The sequence below is a fragment of the Balaenoptera acutorostrata genome, chromosome 16 (genome assembly GCF_949987535.1).
Source record: "Balaenoptera acutorostrata chromosome 16, mBalAcu1.1, whole genome shotgun sequence".
Classification (NCBI taxonomy): domain Eukaryota; kingdom Metazoa; phylum Chordata; class Mammalia; order Artiodactyla; family Balaenopteridae; genus Balaenoptera; species Balaenoptera acutorostrata.
In genome coordinates, this window is record NC_080079.1 from 7,816,170 (window position 1) to 7,836,172 (window position 20,003).

The window sequence follows — 20,003 nt, forward strand, 5'->3', positions numbered from 1 at the left end:
AAACTTCTATGGGGGCTCTGGGACACACTAGCTGGTCCCACCACCGGCCCTGAGCTCACTCAGGCTGGCAGAGAGGAGCTGGGACACTAGGAGGCGCTCATGAGCTGCCATCCGGCCCTGGCAAGATCCATCTGGGCCGGAACAAAACAAGGAACATCTCAGACATGTCGCCTGGATCCTGCCAGGCCCCAGTCACGGCCTCCGCGAGACCGATGAGGCCTGGGGGTGAAACACCCAGAAACAAGCAGAGGGACAGGCCTGAGCCCATTCGGCTGCGACGTGGGGGCCCTGGGGCCAGAGCCGGTGGCAGCCCCCGACTCAGCCAGCCTCAGCCTCTTCACCTGTAAAAGGGCCCAGGGGTTGGGGGGCACAGGGGCGTAGTCGGGAGAGCCACGCTCCTCGAGCTTTTACATGCTTTTAAAGTAGAACTTCCACCCCAGCCCAGTGGAATTTGCAAGGAAGCCCGATACAGACAAGGGAGCTGCTCGGGCTGAATTAGGGCAGGGTCTGGAAGCCCTGCTTGGTCCCCCTCATTCCCTGAGGGACCAGAGCAGAACTGGGGCTTGGGCCCGGCCTAAGGACAGGCCCGGAGCCAGCTGTTCTCTCAGCCCTGGGCTCTGAGATCCTCCGGCAGCTGGGAGCAGCTCCTCTCGGTGCCGGCCTCCCGCCCAGCATGACTTCACAGCAGGCACCCCTGGAAGCCTACGCGATTTAAAAACCTACTGGACTAACCCAGAACGCTCCAGAAACAAATGGACAGTACTCATAGGTAACACTGCACACAGTGGAGGGTTCAGAGCACCGGCTATAGAGTAGACTCCTAGGGTTCAAAGACGGGCTCTCATCAGCTCTGTGACCTTAGGGGAGTTACTCAACCTCTCTGATATAATATGTTAACCATTCCATATCATTGTTTTGAGGGTAAACGAGCTAATGGAACAATCTCTGATGAAGTAGGTCCTGTGTCTGTCACTGTCACAATTAGTGTTTTCCCAACAACCTTAGGAAGGAAACACATCTACACTGAGGAAGCTGAGGCACAGAGAGGTTTAGTAACCAGCCCACAGCCACACAGCTGCACATATGGGGGCAGCAGGTCCCAGAGCCTGTGTGCTTAACCACTAGGCTCCAAGGACCAGGGCATACCAGACAATACCCAGACCTTGTGAACATCTTTATGTGGAACTATGTGCAAGTGCTGACTGCTACTTTATACAGCCAGATCAATGAGCTCTTCCCAGCCCTGTGTAAGCCAGAGCCAAGCTACTGACAGAAACCGTGAGAGATGTTTGGTCAGGAACCAGAGAGGAAGGGGACGGGGCTCATCACAGCCTCACCTGTACCTGCCCAGCTCACCTGTATCTCACCTGTAACTCCTGTGGGATCTCACAGCACCCCGCAAGACCAGCAGCAGCATCTGTTTCTCACAGATGGGAATGGAGCACAGAGAGGTAACGCAGCCCGTGCAGGGTCGCACGCTGGCTAGGTGCTGGCTCAGAGATGTCATCCCCTGCCACAGACCCCAAAACCCAGGCCCTTCCCCCTGCCCCCGCCCAGGCCCCGCCCAGGCCGGGGCTGCTCAGGCTGAGCCGCGCACCCAGGCCTCCTCCCCACGCTGCTGCAGCTTCTGACGAGCCAGTGCTGCCCCCTCCCTGCCACCGGCTCTCTCTGCAATCTCACATACAGGAGACTCCAAAAACTGAAAGAAAGCGCGACAGGGCTGAGGTAGAGGAAGAAATCCAGGCAGCTCCAGCACCTGAGCTCCCAGCACCGGGGCAAAGACGGTGATGCCAGTCTCCCGAGGGGCATCCGCTCCCGAAACTCGGGGCCACGCAGCCTGCCCCACCCCCTCCGGCTCAGCACGCCCTGGGGCCTGGAGGGCAATCCTGCCGCAGCAAGGGGCTCTGCTCCAGCCGCCCAGCACCTCCGGGCTCCTGCCCGTCCCCACACTGTCGCTCAGAGCCTGCCGTCCTGTGACCACACGAGGTAGGACATCAACCGGGGCAGACGCTGTCCCTGCTGAGCAGGCGAGCCCCAGAGTGCCACCCCCGCCCCACGTCCCCCTTCCCCCTGCACTCCGCACCTCACGGAGTCCTCCTTGGGCACCCCAAGTCCCCAGGACACACACTCCGTGCCCAACGCTGGGCTGGGGACCCTCCCTGCCACTCGGTGCCCGCCGCACAGTGCGGAGCACACGAAGGTGCCTGCGAAGCTGAGCGCCTCCTGGGTGCCCTCTGGGTGGCAGGAGCAGACGGCCTGGCAAGGGTGGGCTGCATCTCCGCGCATGGGGGTGGGGGGTGGGAGCAGCTGCCCCTCCTCCCCTCTCGATAAGCCAACTGCGCCCTATTTAAAGAAAGGTCAACTTTGCTAATCCAGCATCTATCCTCTCGGAGTGGCTGGCCCCATGACAAGCCACGCTCTGCCCGGCTGCCACAAGGTCGTGAACAGCAAGAAAAATCTCACGTGGTTGCACCTGCATGTTTCCCTCCCCCCATCCAAGTACGTAAACTTGTGAGCTCTGCCCACCATTCCGCCACAAAAGGGGAGCACATTTGGGAGAATGGGTTGGAAATCTGAGGACGTGGGCGTGAATTTTCAAAGCGGTGTCCTGAACGGCGTGGTTCATGACACCCTGTGATTCGACCCAGGAGCGCGGGCCTGGCCAAGCCTGCCCCCAGGAATGCCCGGGCATCTGGAGGGTCAGGCCAGCAGCCTCAGATGTGGCTCTGCACACATGTGGTTTCACAGACCTACCTACCTCCTGCACCTGTATATTCCTTCAGCTCCTCCTGCACAGAAGGTGCTGAGGATACTTCCCCCAAATCTCCATTTTACAGATGAGAAAACTGAGGCTCAGCTGGTAGGTGGTAGAGCCAGGATTTGAGCCTGAGGCTCTCTGTCTTCGGAGCACATGATCGCCACAGGAGCACCAGCCCAGGTGATACTCTTCTTACACCACGTAGCTAGGCTTTCATGGGGGCAAAAGGACAACCTTGACAGACATGCTGGCAACTGCCCTGGAACACCCTTGCCCTGGGCACAGTGGGCGGCTGCTCCCACCCTTCTCACCCCCATGCAGGCGAGGCAACCCTGGGCGAGTCAGCATCTTCCCCGGAAAACAGAAGACTTTCCCTGTCTACCCGGGAGCCTGGGTGAGAACCACAGATGTGAAAATGGTCTGGGAAGCTGAAAGGCCTCTCCCGATGGGGAAGACCATTGGTACTCAGCTTAACAGACCGGAGTGTCCACCACATGCGAGGCACTGGGCGGGGCGGGGAGGGGGGTGGGGTGGGGAGACAACGAAATTGGCAAAAACCCAGTCCTTTCACTCAAGGAACAGGGAGGGTGAGAGGAGGGAGACAGATGAGCCAGCAAGGTCTGGGGTCTTCCTCCCTTGTGGAAGGCAGCCCAGTGCCCTGGCATGGGAGGGGGCGGTGAGAGGGATGGCAGGCCAGCAGGGCCAGAGACTAGCCATATACAGGGGGACTGAGCAATTAGGAAAACAGAGAGAATAACGGAAGCAGTCTTCTCCCCGTTGGCGGACAAAGGTACAAATGTGCAAAGGCGCAAGGCTGGGATGAGCCCTGTGATGCTGGACCAGAATCAGAGGTATTGGTGTGAACCCATGGTTTTCTATGGATACCGATAGGAACGGAGACACAGGGGGATGGACGTGTGAATTACACATGCACACACATGCCTGTTTCCCACTTCTGTCCACAGAGAGGCTCTGAGAGAAGAGACATCCAGAGGCAAGAGAACATCTAGCGCCCTGGTCTTTTATTCTAAATATCACTTTCCACTCAAAGGAACGGGGTCTCCTTGGAGAAATGGCTGACTCCAGGGCTGATGCAGAGACAGAACACGATGAGCCTGAAACATCTTTTGTGCCAGAAAGTAAGGAAGGGCTGGAGAATTGGTTGGCGGGGTTGGGGGGAGGTCAGAAGTACACAGATCCAGCTTCAAGAGGCTGCTACTGGCCACACCAGGAACCATCTGAGCATCAAAATCGATTATGGTAGTAACAGATTATAACCCACTGGATTAAACAGGAATCCATGAGTCCGCACTGGTATAAACGAGTAAGCGGGGAGAAGAAAACATTCTTCCCTACAGTGGAACATCAATAACAAATGAAGAACAAATGATGGAATTACTTGGTAACCATCATAGAAATAACTAACTCAAGAAGCAGCAACAGACATTAAAACTAGTGGATGAAAGTACGATGAGGAATGGGATTTTTACTCAAAGTATCTCCCCACGAGCAGTTATTAATTACAAAGGGAAGAAAACCCATAACTTTATGTAACTCTATGGCAGCCACCATCTTAATCAAACCACGTTAACATCATTGTCATTTGGGGCAAACTGACACCACAAGCCTCCTAACATGATGCACGTGGCATCACTTCTGTGATATTCTGGCCTCAAATGCATAACCTGGGTCATTTCACAAGGAAGCATCAGACAAAATGACTGTCCTGAAATCTTTAAAATGGTGGGACTTCCCTGGTGGTCCAGTGGTTAAGACTCTGCGTTTCCACCTCAGGGGGCGCGGGTTCGATCCCTGGTCGGGGAACTAAGATAGGATCCCGCATGCTGTGCAGCGAGGCCACCAAAAAAAAAAAAGCAACACGGTCAACATCATGATAGTCGAGGCAAGGCCTTAGTGCCCCAGATCAGAGTCTAGAGACAGACCACGGAGCTGCTTGCCCCCGGACTGGATCTCCCTGTCTGTAGAGGAGTTAGTGGAATAACCGGTGAGATCTGGACCTGGGTCTGGCTCTGGGAGAAGGATACATGGAATCTGTCTTTTTTGGAAATCTCAAAAAGGGTTTGGAAATAAGAAGACTGTGGGAACTCAAGGGAGTGCCAGATAATTCCGCCGGAGGTGAGGTGTGTTTGGGGTACAACAGAAACGGCGCTGGAGTGGGAACCCACACAGACCCCAGACTGCCACAGGATCCCCTTGACCTTGAGACAGCCCCTCTGCCACTCTCGCTGCCCATACAGAGCCGGGGATCCCCTAAGGCCCTTCCAGCTAGGAAGACCCTGGGAATTCCATCATCAGAGAAGACCTTAAAGACAGCAGGATTCAGGCCAGCCAAGGACGGGGGTGTGGGGACGGACGGGAGGGGAGCCTGGAGGGGCTGGGAGGCCCCATCTCCCCGGCGCCCACAGGGATGCTAGGAGGCCCCTGGCCAGGAACACTGGAAGTTCTCAGGCCCCCTCCCCTGGGCAGGTGCCAGGGGAGCTGGAAAAGGAAAAAGACCCTGGAGAGGATGGTGGAGGGTGGTTCCACCTGCCTCAGGCCTGGGATCCTGCTGCCAGGAGGGTTTCGCCGCAGCTGCAGGAAACCCCCAGGCCCAGCACCTCCGTGTTCTCCATGAGGGGTGGCAGGGGAGGGGTGAGGGCCCAGGGTGGAGGGCGTGGGCTGGGGAGGCCTGGCTCCCGTGTGTGCAGGGGGCCTGGGTGTGAGTGTGCGTTGAGTGTGCAGGTGTGAGCGGATGTGCATCCCGGCCCTGGCTTCGAGGCGCCCTCTAGCGGCCCCAGCTGAAAGCGGCGTGAGGAAGAAGGGAAAATGAGCGCTGACCCTGAAGGATCTGGAAAGAGGCAGCAAAGCCAGGGGCGGAGACGATGCACAGGAGTGGGGACAGGAGGAAGGACACAGAGGGGAGAGTCTGGAGGAGAAAACAAGCCCTGGCACGCTCCCCTGGGATCCTCCTCAGGGCACAGCGCGTCTTGGAAGCTGACCCCCTGCCCAACCCTCTCAGGTCTTCACCAGGCCCCTCCCTCCCCGGGTCAGAGGACCCTCCCAGATGACGAGGGGCAGGTGGGCTTGGACTGGACACATCCGGGCGGGCCTGAGCCTGCAGCAAGGGGAGCCTTGAGTCCGCCTTCTGAGCCCCTCTGTCCAGCGAGGGCTGACTCAGGCCCCTCTACCCGGACACACCCTCACCCACCACCCCCAGCCTGGGGCCTGCCATCTGCGAGTCCAGACACGACGGCCCTGGACGCCCATCCCGTGCTGGGGCGGCTGGGATCCCGCCCTCGGGCGGCCACCCTTCCGCAAGTCCAAGTGCGTACGTGGTGGGGGTGGGGGTGTGTGTGTGTGTGTGTGTGTGTGCGCGCACGCCAGGGCATGGGACCTGAGCGTGTCGGGGTGACGCTGTGGGGAGGAGGTCACAGACGGCTGCGTATGCGTGGTGGCCCAGAGAAGGCGCTGATTTCAGTCGCAGGGACCGGAGCCCTCACCCTGATCCCGTCCGGATGAAACACCTCGGAGGGTGTCCTGGCACCATGGAGGGAGGCGGGAGGAGCCGGAGCAACCGCTCACAGGCCAGGGATGGGACTGCACTACGAGGACGCCTGTGTCCAGAGACTCAGGGTCCTGCGTGTGAGCGGGGAGCCTGGCTGGGCCTCGGGGGTCAGGGCAGAGCTGTGCGCGGGCTCAGGGGCCTCAGGGTACTTGGGTTGGTTTCTGTTCTTAAACGAACAGTGTTGTACTTTCAGGTGGTCTTTCTTTTTAAGAATTCCCCAAATTCACAAACCTATGGGGGTGTGGGTGGCACAAGCGGACTTTAAAAAATAACTGTTGTTCTGATAAGAGTGCTATACTTTCATCATACAATATTTAGAAGACACCCGATGATGCAAAGATACAACCAAATCCTGCGTAACAAGCAGCTGTCTTTCCTTCCCATCTCTGCTACTCATGCACCTATACACCTGCATCTATACTTGTGGTTTTAACCGCTGGGCTCCAGCTCTGATGCTAACAGCCCAGGACCCAGAGGGGGAAGTCAGGCTTGAACGGCAGGCCCAGCTGGAATAACCGAGTACAAGTGCCCCTGCCCTGCCTGGGCCACAGTTTCCGCAACTGCAAGTAGGAGGTGGCGACACTGACATTTCAGGGTCTGTCAGTGGGGAAATGAGACCAGAGGTACAGAAACGACCTGGCGCCCACAAGTGCCCATTAAATGTCAGCAGACTCAGAATGGGTGTGAGGCTTTATTTAGCCCTGGCCTCTGGCCACTGCAGTGCCGTCTTCGGCCTCCCCAGCCGGAGGTCTGCCAGCCTCCCCGGGTCATCTCTAGTGATGAGGACTCACCCCTCTCCAGGCAACCCGTTCTATTTCGGGACAGCTCTGACGCACCTTCATGGGCAGCTTCCTCTGAGGTTAAATGAGGTTCCTTCCAGCACCTTCCAGTACCCCTTCCCCCACCCCAACCCCACACAGGAGGCGAGGGGAGGGCTCAGGGTTAGCTGGCTTTAACCACAAAGCCAGCAAACACGTGACTTCTGGGGCTGCCACCTGTCACCTCCCGCAGCCAGGCCCTTGGGTGTGGTCACATGACCGACTTCGGGGCCAGAGCAGCTCATCCTCACGAGGCCCCTTTCCTCGAGCGGGGCTGAGTGCAGAGTGTCGTGCGAGAGAGCAAGGACAGGAGGAACCTGCTCGGTCCTGAGAGCCCCACGGCGGCCACTCTTGGTTGGTGAGACCCAGCGCGGGCTCGGAGCTCCTGCAAGACTGGGCTAACTGGGGGCAGCAGGGTGTGAGAGTACTCAGGACACAGGCCCTGGAGTCAGGCAGAGCTGCGTTCGAATCCCGACTCCCACACTGGTGGGCTGTGTGGCCTCGGGCGAGTTACTCTACCTCTCTGGGCTTCCATTTCCACACGTATAAAGTGGAGTGAGAAGAGGGGCAGCTTCCAGGGCGGTTGTGAGCTTTAGATGAGCTGAAGCAAGATGCATGTGAGCACCTGCCACAGGCTCTGGCATGTGAGACACCCTCTGGGAGGCACTGCCCTGTTCTCACGTCTTCCTCGCCAGCTTGTGGCGAGGCCAGCCACAAGAAGGCCGGCCTCCTTCTCGGGGTGTCAAACGGTTGAGGAGCAAGTGCGAGCGGCAGGTCCAGAGCACGCACCTCCCGAGGTTTGTTGAGGGGCTCCTGGAACGTACTAGCTGGGCTCAGGGGGACTAGAGAACCTGCTGGGCCTTCATCTTCGTCCTCCTCCTGAGCCGTCCAGGACCCCCCGAGTTACCTGCAGGTTCCCAGGAAGCAAGTTCCTCGGGCTAGGAGGCTGCCGACGGGGTCCTAACTGGGCCCCCCACCAGGCCTCGTGGCCTCACTCTGCAGCCACCTCCTGGACTCCGCCTGGGACGCCCCCCTCAGCCTGGAGCCCCCCGCCTCAGCCGGCTGGTTTCTCCAAGGAGGGCGAGGAGCCCAGCAGGGCTGTATACAGTTTGAAAACCTTTCCCCTCTTGCCCTGGGCACGAAGCAGCCTTGGTCAGGGACCAAGAAGGATAATGAGAGTCAGGTACCAGAAAGTGCTACTAGTTCTGTCCCCCAGCGACCAGCCAATCAGAGGGCAGGGAAACCAAACCAGTGCAGAGGAAGTGGACTCAACCCAGGAAAGCGGTGGGTGGGAGGGGATGGGGAGACGGGCGGGTCTGGCCTTGCCAATCCCACCCTGACCCGCCACTGACCCCACCACCGGTGCCTACCTCTGCCTGCCCAATGCCCTCCCACCCCAGGCCTCTGGGGGTCCCTCCTCAGTCTCCCACAGGGCCCAGGGTCTAGGCAGACTGAACCGCTGGGGGCTGACATTGCCCCCCCAAAGCCCTAGGATGCAGGGGATTTGGGAAGGATGGCTAAAGGGTTCAGAATGATGGAGTGGTGTCGACCCAACTGTGGTGATGGCTGCACAGCTCCGTGAACATTTGAAAAACGACTGAATTGTACGACATACGAGTTATTTCTCAATAAAGCAGTTACCAAAAAAAAACACAAAAGGCGGCATATAGGCTCAAATCTGGGTGTGCCCCCCTTCACTGTGTGACCCCCGGTGAGCTGAGGGACCTCTCAAAGCCCAGGGGTGCCTCCCACAACCTCCATTCCCCAGCAAGACCGAGGCTGCCTGCTGGGCTGACCGGCTGGCCCACCAACGTTCCACAGTCGATTTCGCCGATGATTGGTTCCCGGAGCCCTCCCCCAACTGGCAGCCAGGACTGGAGTCCGAGGGATCCAGGGGGGAGCCCCCAAGCCCAGCATTAAGCCATCCTCCCCAGCTGGGCGGGCTGCAGCCAGGCCGTAGCTGGTCGTCTCCTGTTCCTGTGCTCGGCCTGCAGCCCCAGCTGAAGCTACGTGGAGCCTCCTCCCCAGCTGGGAGCGTCTTCCAGAGGTCGGAGGCTCGGGAGTGTTCATCTACGAGGGCAGGCGGTCCCTCCCGGTGCACACGTGGCAATGCTCCTTGGCGGGACACAGGGACGGAGGGCTACCACCCACAACCCCAGCCTGCAATAGCCTCACGGTGACAACTGTGACTGCTGAAAAAAGTTAACACCCAGGATCACTCACTTCCCTCAAATACCACCTGGCACTAGAAGAAAAACCCATTTCCTTCCGAAGGGAAACCAGAGTCTCCTCTTAAGGAAGCTCTTTGAAGTCACTGGCTGCAAAGTGACGAGAGACGGGGTCAAGGGCCACGCTTTGGCGGCAGCTGTGTCAGGAGTGCAGCCCCGTCGGGCCCTGGGTGGTTCCACCATCACATTCTCTGTACCCCGCCCCCTTCAGCCTCGTGCAGAGTGTGTGGAATCTCAGATCCGCCGGCCCTGCTGCCGGGGGGAGAGCGACCACGGGCACCCCAGCCCCAGCTGAGCTTCGGTGCGGGTGGAGCGCCAGTCCCAGCCCAGGGACACCTGGCATCCAGGCCCAGGAAACTCTCCCTCGTGAGTCCAAGACGGCAAACTGCTTGTCAAGAACGTTCTGGACTCATAAAACATCTCCCACCCGTGAGTAAATAACAAATAAGAGAATACCCAAAGCAGGCTCCAGGTAGCCGGATTATTTACACAGCGCGACCAGCGTGGGCCTTGGGCAGTGACGCTTGCCACCGTGCTTGGGAACCAGGCGCCAGCCATGCTTTGCAGCGTGGGACGGAGCACAGGGCGACGGGGGAAGCGTTCAGGGTGTCCCTGCTCCGCTTCCAGCATGTCTCCAGGAGGAGGGTCAGGTGCGGATACAAGGAGGCGTGAAGGGACAGTGAGATGTCCTGACAGCTTCCTCCTCCACTGGGGACAGGCAGGGCATCTGGCTCCTGAGAAGAACGTCCCTCACCTGAATTTGCCAGATGCGGGTACACAGGGCCTGGCCCCAGCCCCCACGGAAGATGAGGCCTGTCCTTAGGAGAGAAGGAGGGGGGCTATGGTGCCTGGGGGTGGGGACAGCAGTCCTCCCGGACGCGCCCCGCATTAGTCAGACACCGAGCCCTGCCTGTGCCCTGCAGTGAGCCTGGGACCGTGACTCCTGCAGCTCCTCAGAAGCTGACCCCCAAGGGCTGGATGGTCCCGGTAGGAAACCGGTGGCAGAAGCACCCACCTGGGGTAAGAGCCAGGCTCCAGCCCGGCCTCTGCCTACCCGCTAGGCGGCCTCGGGCAAGGCTTCAGCCATCTCAACGGGAAAGGCCTCTGGCAGTGGGGGAGCCAGCACCCTCTGGGTATCCGGGACTCCCCGGGACCACGAGGACGTGCCAGCGATGGTCACAGGGCCCTGGGGAGTCGGGGCGGCGTCCTGAGGAGACTGGAGGAACAGCAGCCTCCTGGCCTCAGGCTGGAGGGTTCTGCCAGCAGGCCCAGTGCGTCAGACATGCCAGGAAGGGGCAGGTGGGGAACACGCCCGAAAGGCCTTTACCTGCCAGCCAGGTGAGGGCCACACCCTGGCTGGGCTGGACGTTCAAGTGGAGCAGGTATGAAAAGAAAGCCTTGTACGGCTCTGTCTGCAGCTTGGCTGCCCGGCTGCCCGGCTGCCCGGGGGTGTGTCTGCAAGCTGCCTGCCCCGGGAGCCTCCCTGGCTCCAAACACTGGGGTTGCTGCTGGAAGGGGTCCAGCCCCCTTCCTGTAAGGGGCCTGAGCCTCCCGCTGGTCCTGGGGGGCAGGCCCTGTGAAGCCCTCCTTCCAAAGCTCAGGGGCCGCTGTGACCTCCCCCCACTCTGAGACTTCACACTTTTCTCTTTGGGCCATTTTCTGATAAAAGTAGAAAGAAGCGGGCTTCCCTGGTGGCGCAGTGGTTAAGAATCCACCTGCCAACGCAGGGGACACGGGTTCGAGCCCAGGTCCGGGAAGATCCCACATGCGGCGGAGCAACTAAGCCCGCGTGCCACAACTACTGAGCCTGCGAGCCACAACTACTGAGCCTGCGCACCTAGAGCCCGTGCTCTGCAACAAGAGAAGCCACCGCAATGAGCAGCCTGCGCACCGTAACCAAGAGTAGCCCCCGCTCGCCACAACTAGAGAAAGCCCGCACGCAGCAAAGAAGACCCAACACAGACAAAAATAAATAAAATAAATTAAAAAAAAAAAAAGTAGAAAGAAGCGAGGGGAATGAAGACATGGAAGGTCACAGGGAGATCTCACGGCCATGGGAAAGTCCAAATCCCACAGCCCCAGCAATGCCGTGGCCCCAGACAACCTCACGTGTATGTGTGTGTGTGTGTGTGTGTGTGTGTGTGTGTGTGCGTGCACAACTAGAAGACGCTGGCCTGAGGGGCACCTGCAGCGGGGCTGTCCAGAGGCCCTGTGCGGCCCCCTCCAGCCTCCCTCCCTTTCCAGCGCCAGGACGGGCAGGACACCCGGGTTTCACTTGGCTCAGCCTCCCCATCCGGCCCTTGGCCTCAAGCCAGTGGAGAAGCCACGTGGCCAGGTATGAGCACCAAGCTCCCTCACCGCACGGCTCTCGGCCACCTGTGCCTGGTGACAAGGCCATCCTCCACCCGCCTCACTCCCCCAATTCAGTCAAGGCTGGACCAAGGCCACCAACAGGGGACACGGTGCACAGGGCTGATGCCCTGCTGACCCATCCAGTGGCCCTTGGCTCCTGTGAGGCCACTCAGGGCCACTCAGAGGGAGGCCCAGCACAGTAAGGACGCAGACCCTGCCCCTGCCCGGCTCACGTCTGGTGCAGACATGGGCCCCAATGACCTTCAAACCTAGTGTCGCCGGCTCACAGAGGTGGCCAGAAGGGTGGAGAGCTCCAGGGGCAGGCAGGGCAGCCCCAGAGGGAGGAGCTGGGTGCTGCCCCGGTGACGCTGGCCGAGTCACCAGGGTGCCAAAGTGCCAAGGCTGCTCACTGGCCCCAAGCCGGCTACACGTCTACAGAGAGCACCATGCAAGGTGCCACGGAGGTCTCGTGCACCGAGAGTGCCATCTGCAGGGAGAAGGGGGCGGTGCAGCGGCCCCGCTGTCCACCAGAAATGCACTAAGCGCCAAAGGATGCGAGCCGTGGAGACAAGCTAGGACTTTCTAGTGGCCACATTAACAAAAATAAGAATAAGCAGGTGAAATTAACATAAGGCATCAGGATTACAACATGCAATCAGTGTAAGATATTATGAATGAGTTTGTCACATTCTTTTTCTCCCACTTAGTCTGAACTCTTGTGTACGTGCACTTTTAACACGTCTCAATTTAGACCAGCCACATTTCAAGTGCTCCCCAGCCATCTGCGGCTCGTGGCTTCCGCATTAGACAGTGAGGCTCTAGAGATCGGCCAGGGGCAGAGAGGTCCTCTGCCTGCTTCGGCGGCTCGGAGCCCAGCCTCCTGTCCCGCCATGCGGCCTCCCCCTCGGGTGGCTCTATCACCACCTAACCTGCACTGAGGCTCTTCTCCCTCCGCCCTGCCTGCTAACAAAGGCAGATTTACAACCTCACAGCAAACAAATCAAAAGGTCTGAAACCTTAAATACCTCCAAGAAAAGACACGCTAAGCCCCAGCCTCTCCACGCAGAGCCAGGTGGGGCTGCACCGGGAAGCAACAGACATCACCAACAGCACCGGCATCACCTCCCCGTTGCTGATGGCTCCCTGTGCACCACGCGCTAAACAGTACTTACCTACAGCATTTCCTCAGGAATTTAAAATTCTGAAGAACGGTCACGGGGAGATGCCACAAAACATTGTTCAAGAAAAGGGCAGGTTGTGAAATAATATAATACCGTTTTTATAAAGAGAAAAAACCAAAATATTATCCATGTATTACCTACACAGAGAAGGCCGTCTGGAATGATCTGGCCAACTGTTGATGGGGTTTGTCCCTCTGGGAGACGGGGTGATGGGGGACTCAGAAAAGTGCCAACCCCGGAGGTGTAAGGTAGGACACAGCCGCCTGCACGCCCACCTGCCCATTCGAGGGCTTCCCGACTGGGAGTGCAGACCTTCCTCAGTGACCCAGCGACCTAGTGGCACGCTTGGGGCCTGGGGCAGGGGCAGTACCTTCTCAGTGTATAGGGGCATGGCTTAGGCTGGGCCAGAAAGACCCCAACTGTAGCTACATTTAATTGAGACAGACATGTTTTTCTCCCTAAGAAACCAGAAGCAGCAGCCCAGTGCAAAAAACTACATGGCTCTCGCTCTTCACCTCCTTCTGAGCCTCAGCTCCGTGCTCTCAGTGAGGAGGTGCCACTCCTGCGCTCATGGGTCAAAGGTGCTCACCGAGCTGGGCTGGCTACCGACGGGGCGGCACCAGGGGCGGGCGGCACCGCGCAGCAGGGCATCAACCAAAGGGCGCCAAGTCCCACTGTTCAGCAGCTTCGGGGGAAGTGGGCACTGGGGACCTCGGGTTTCCAGGCTGGCCTCTGGGGGAGAATGCTGATGAGGTTTCCAGTGCGGTCCCCCTCACTCCCTTAGGCCGGAGAGAGCCGAGGAAGCCCAGGAAGCCCTCGTTTGAGGACTTGGGGAAGAAAGGAGGTCCATATTTCAGGTGTGCTGGGGGCTTCAAGGTGGCCTCTGGCACCCTGGGAGGTCCAAGAGGGGGCTGGAAGGGACTTTCTGGCCCTAGACCTTAGGGGTACTGAGACTTCCTCACTCACCTTGTGTCCACCTACGTGACCCAAACCCAAAGGCCGCGTGTGTCTCTCACACAGGAACGGGCCTCGGAGTGAGGGTCAGGCCCTCTAATCTATTCCTCTGACCCCGTCTAAGCAGACCACCCAGGACTGATGTAATCTATCCCTCCCCCAACATCCAAATACCCCAAGGTAACCATGTTTTAACTAAGTCTCTCCAGCATACACAAAATGGTACTTTCTCTGAATGGCCACCATCAAAACCATCTAGAATAAGCCAAGACAACACTGTGATGTCTGAGATACGCTCACAGGCTAAGCAAGCCAGGCCCAGACACCGCAGGGCACATCCACGTGCCCCCGACAGGTGCCCGTCAGCAACCTGCCCGAGGCTAGGCTGACTTCTGACCCAGCAAAGAAAACACCCTGGAGACAGAGGTTCAACTCCAAAGTGTCCCTGACTCACCCCTGACCACGGACCTGTCATCTCTAGGTGAGAGATGGATACGGTGGAGGAAAAGGAGGGAGAAGGTGACCAGAGGAGCTGGGCGCCCAGGAGCCGTCCCCTCCGAGCACAGTGAGACATCAGCCACGCTGAGGAGAGGAGTGCGGCCCAAGTTCAACCCGGCTCTCTGTGGGCAGCGGGCTCAACGGCTGGCCAGAGCCTTCAATTTGCTGTCTCCGCACTACACCCTATTCAAATCTCAGTTTTGAAACTCAGACCCTTTTTATCTACCACTCTCTGCTACAAAAAGGCATCCAGGCCCGTCCTTAGGGGACAGTTACAAAAAAGTCATCAGATGCCCACATACTGCTCTTCCATTTGGGAAAAAGTAACCCCCTTTATTTTGGAGAAGAAAACAAACGAACACCTGGTCACCCCAGGAATCCACGAGGCAGGCAGGCAGATGGGGGGCAGGCTGGCGCGGGGCACTCACCTGAACTTCCCGGTCCGCACCTGCAGCGCTCTCATCCCACACCGCTGGGCACCGCTGACGTCACCCATGATGTCGTCCCCAATCATGATGGCCTGTCGTGCAGTGAGTGAAAGGCACTCAGAAGTGATGTCAAGACAGTTTTCCTCCTGTGCTCCCTCATCTTTTTTGACATAATAAACCTCTTGACTTGATGCTTAAAACCACCACCATACAAAGTAAACGAGGTAATATCGTTATCATATTGATTAAAAGTCAACGCACTTGAATATATCTCCCACTGCCCATCATGGGCTGCGGCTCTGAGTGGTGCATATTTGGGCAATTTAAAATCAATCAGCGGGTATCAAAGTGATATAGTGCCACAAGGGCACACGGGGAGGCTGACGCTATCTCAGCTCTAGTCGAACACAGGCTGAATTTTACCTTCAGCTAAATACTCTGTAACCAGGTTATTTTGCCAACCATTGGTTCTGTGAAAACTAAGAAAATTTCTGGCAAATCTTTGTAGCCCAAGTTTAGGTTTTGCTTTCCATGCTGAATTGACTACCTATAAAAAGCAACAACAACAAAAAAAAAACAAAAAGAAAAAAGAGCAAACAAAAATACACACTCTAACACACACACACACACACACACACACACACGAGATGCCTGGATATCATTTCAAAAAGCAGCCCCTCCCACCTGAAGCAACTAGAAAACCAGACAAACCAAATGCAATAACAGTTTTCAAGACACTGGGCATCAGGCAATGAAGGAGGATTCCTGAGACATAGGAAACAAATGACATGGATCCTACAAATGCCCCAGCTTACTGCCTTCAGAGTTTCCAGACTGTGAGCAAAGGGAGGAGGAACTAGGTAGAGCCCAGACTCCCTGAATTGAGGAGACAGACCTAAGAGCTGGGAGGCTAAGGCAGGGTATCCGAGAAGAGAGGGCTACCCGGAGAAATGCGGAGATCTACAGACGGTCCCCCCGAATGATGCAGTGTTGGGTAGACTGCTAATGAGCACAGGCAAGTGAGGAAACCACCCAAAGCCAGGGAAAGAATCACACCAAAAATTAAAACAGTGCCGGGACCTCACACAGGGTTGGGTTTAGTGTCTGTTCCCACCAGCCAGACTGGAAAATCTCATAATTCACAGGGCACTGGGTAGCATTCTCAGAAGCATCTTGCCTCAGCAGTGAGGAATAATTAGCCCTAGACTAAACCCTGCTCTAGTGCTGCCTCCCAAACCTTCAAAGCAAGATCTGGAAGGATCAAATTGTTTCCAAGTGATTTAACGGCATCCCAGAACAAAGCACAAAAATATTTATCGGCATATAAAAATATCTAGCGCTCACAAAAGGTAAAATGCACAATGTCTGGCATCCAATTAAAAAAATAATCAGACATGCAAAGATGACAAATATCACACACAGTGAAGAGGAAAATCAACCAAAACAGACCTGGAACTGACACAGATGTGAGAATTAGCAGGCAAGGGCATTAAATCAGTTACTGTAACTGTATTCCACATGTTCCCAAAGTTAAGTAGAGAGACATGGAAGGTAAAAGAAAAGATCCAAATCAAGCTTCTAGAGATGAAAACTACGATGTCTGGACTGAAAAAAAAAAAAAACAAAAAAACACTGGATGAGATTAAATCCAGATTAGACAATGCAGAAAAAAGATTTATGAACTTGAAGACACAGCAATAGAAACTATCCAAAATGAAACACAGCGAGAAAAAATAATTTTTAAAAAATGAACAGAGAAACGGTGAGCTATGACAAAACTTCAAACAGCCTGGTGTAACTGGAGTCCCTGGACGCAAGATGAGAGAGGGGGAGACAGAAACAATGTTTGAAGAAATAATGGCTGAAAAATTTCCAAATTCAACAGAAATGATAAATCCACAGCTCCGAGATCCCAATCAATACCAAGCACAAGAAACATGAAGAAAACTATATCAAGCAAGGCACAACATAATCAAATTGCTCAAAGTCAGTGACAAGGAGAAAATCTTAAAAACAACTGGAGGAAAAAAAAAAAGACATGTACAGAGAGAAACAAAGATAAGACATCAGATTTCTTGTTGAAAACATGCAAATGAGAAAACAGTGGAACACCACCTTTGTGGAGCACCATCTTTAAAGTACTGAAAAGGGGGGAAATGCTTACCTAGGATTCTATATGCAGCAAAATTATCTTTCAGAGCAAAGGTGAAATAAAGACATTTCCAGATATCTGAAGCTAAAAGACTTCATCACCAACAGATCCACACACAAGAAATGTAAAAGGAAGTTCTTTAGGCAAAAGGAAAATGGTACTTAAATAGAAATACGGATCTACACAAAATGGAATGGACAGCACCAGAAAGGGTACCCGTGGGCACAGGGTGACCTTTCTGCCCGCTTCCCTCTGTTCTTCTACTGGCCAACTCCTAACAGTCTTTCTGGACTCAGCTCAGGTGACCACCACCTTTCAACCCCCGGCTGGGTTTGGGGGCTCCCCAAAACATTCTGTGATTACCCCCTTGCATTGCACACATCTCCTGTGTTATAATGGTCCCTTCATTTATCTCTCTTCTCCAAAAATGTGTGAGTTCCTTGAGGGCAGGCTCTGTGCTGATCCTGGAGCTCAGCTGATGACCAACACGAGTTTGTTGAGTGAATCAGTGCTCTGAAATAAGGCATGGCTGCGCATGTCTGGAGATGCTTAGGAGGTCCAGCCAATAGACCTGCTCAGTGGTTACCAACCAAAAGAGCGGGGGCGGATGGCATAGTCTGTATCCGTGTTGCCGAAACTTTAGTCACCAGTGGGTGCCCATTCGACGTATCAACCTGTGTTAATATTACTGTTTAAATTGATTCATAATCTTTACATAAATAAATGTGCTTTTTTTAAGAAAAAAGGAGCAGCCTCCCTGACTCAACTGCCACACTGATTAAAAGCTTCCAAATATTTTCAGGAAACGATCCTGCTAGCGGAAGAAAAGTCTAATGCCTCAGACACCAAATGCATTCCAGATATGCTCCCGAGTCCGATCAGAAATGTCCTTGGTGGGAGGTCAGACAGGCCCGACAAACCGGGCTCCCGTAGCAGGGTGAGTGTCCTGATGTTGACGGGATAGAAGCTTTGAAACTGACAGTTTTTCCACAACTTTCCTCTGGAATTCAGATGCTACGTAGGGCTAACCAATGAATAAATACATAAACCGAAACCAAGAAAACTAAAAATGGTGACCGTGGACTTCCCGGGTAGCACAGTGGTTGAGAATCTGCCTGCCAATGCAGGGGACACGGGTTCGATCCCTGGTCCGGGAAGATCCCACATGCCACACAGCAACTAAGCCTGTGTGCCACAACTAGTGAGCCTGCGCTCTAGAGCCCGCATGCCCCAACTACTGAAGCCCGCACGCCTAGAGCCCGTGCTCCGCAACAAGAGAAGCCACCGCAATGAGAAGCCCACGCGCAGCAACAAAGAGTAGCCCCTGCTCTGGGCTTCCCTGGTGGCACAGTGGTTGAGAATCTGCCTGCCAATGCAGGGGACACGGGTTCGAGCCCTGGTCTGGGAAGATCCCACATGCCGCGGAGCAACTAGGCCCGTGAGCCACAATTACTGAGCCTGCGCATCTGGAGCCTATGCTCCGCAACAAGAGAGGCCGCGATAATGAGAGGCCTGCGCACTGTGATGAAGAGTGGCCCCCACTTGCCGCAACTAGAGAAAGCCCTCGCACAGAAACAAAGACCCAACACAGCCATAAATAAAATAAATAAATTTAAAAAAAAGTTCTTCCTTAAAAAAAAAAAAAAAAAGAGTAGCCCCTGCTCGCCACAACTAGAGAAAGCCCGCGTGCAGCAACAAAGACCCCATGCAGCCAAAAATGAATGAATGAATGAATTTTTTTTTTAAAAAGTGATGACCGTGAAGCATTTGCAAACCAGGGGACTCTTACACATTGATTTGGGCTCTGCCTGTGAGGAGAGGAGTCCAGATGGAATTTGCCTTCCAGCTCGGAGTGGGAGGGGTGGGGGGCAGTGAATCCAGAGGCAGGCCCTATGCGACCAGCAGAATGGACAGACTGAGCTCAAGTCGCAGACGGGGCCAGAGCAACTGGGCCTGAATCCCAGCTATGCTATTTGCTAGCCCTGTGATCTTGTGATCCACTTCAGTCTGTAAAATGGGTACAATTGGTGTGGTGTTTAAACAAAATCACGTAAGTTAAGCATCAAGGACAGTGCCTGGACGTAATAAGTTATCTATACATGTTTAAAAGGAAAAAATATTAGGAAATATTCTGTTGAGGAATCTCCTAATCTAACCCTATTGGAGACAGTCCACAGTCTTTACGATGGGGCTCCAGTGCCTCAGCTCCTTTATACCAGGTCCTCTATAGGCCAGGCAGTGGGGACACAGTGAGTCAGAAACACAGTCTCCACCCTTGTGAAGCTCCCAGTGGAAGGCAGAAGACGGATGTTCATGAGGTAATTTCACAAACACAGAGCCAGGATCTGTGATAAAGCACAGGGAGGAAAAGTGCAGGAGGCTGTCAGGCCTAACCTTGTGGGGCTGGTGGTAGTCAGGGAAGCCTTCCTGGAGGAGGTGAGGTTTTGAGCTTGGATCTGAAGAGCAAGAGGGGTCAACCAGGTTAGGGGGTATAGGGGAATGGGTGAGAGACTTCCCCGAAGAAGACACCACATGTGTGCTAATCTTCTACCAGGGCAGGCCACACAATGAATTCCCAAAAGCACAGCCATTAAGCCTGAAGCACGTGTCCTCGGAAACATCTCCCAAACAGGACTTCAAATAACGAGGAATCATGAGGAGCTTGTAGACAAGGACAAAGACTGAGCTGGTGAGGCCCCAGATGCCAGGGAGGTAGTTTCAGGTAAACACGAGGCTTTTCTAACAATCAGCATGGGCTGCCTCAGAGGTACCAGGCCCCTGTCACTTAATCATATTCCAGCAGAGGCCAGAGAGGCCTCCGTCAGAGAAGCTACTGGGGGACACTGGCCCCCGGGGGAGCTTGAGCAGGTGGCTGATGACCACCAGGGCTGAGAATTCTGCCAACTGCTGGGAGCCACCGCCCCTGAGAGACATACGAGGTACCTGAAATAAACTGCACTTCGTCCCAGTGAATATTCTAAACTTCATACTTCTCACTAATTTCCTCTGGTCTTTCCTCCACCTAAACCCATGCTTCCCAATGTGTGTTATGCATACTGGTGATATGCT

The 20,003-nt window shown here is 55.5% G+C and overlaps 1 protein-coding gene across 7 annotated transcripts in view; it reads right to left on the reverse strand.

The window, feature by feature from the left end:
* The window catches only part of LHPP (phospholysine phosphohistidine inorganic pyrophosphate phosphatase), a 139,488-nt gene that overhangs the window by 77,109 nt on the left and 42,376 nt on the right, over window positions 1-20,003 (reverse strand). For 6 of the 7 annotated variants that reach the window (XR_009005728.1, XR_009005729.1, XM_057531501.1 and 3 more), the window contains exon 6: window positions 14,783-14,874. The exons of the other annotated variant lie outside the window; for it this stretch is intronic. Coding sequence is in view for 4 of the 6 variants with exons in the window: in XM_057531501.1 (XP_057387484.1) it covers window positions 14,783-14,874 (92 nt within the window). In the remaining 2 variants the exon portion in view is untranslated. The remainder of the gene's footprint in view (window positions 1-14,782; window positions 14,875-20,003) is intronic. 7 annotated transcript variants of the gene reach the window in all.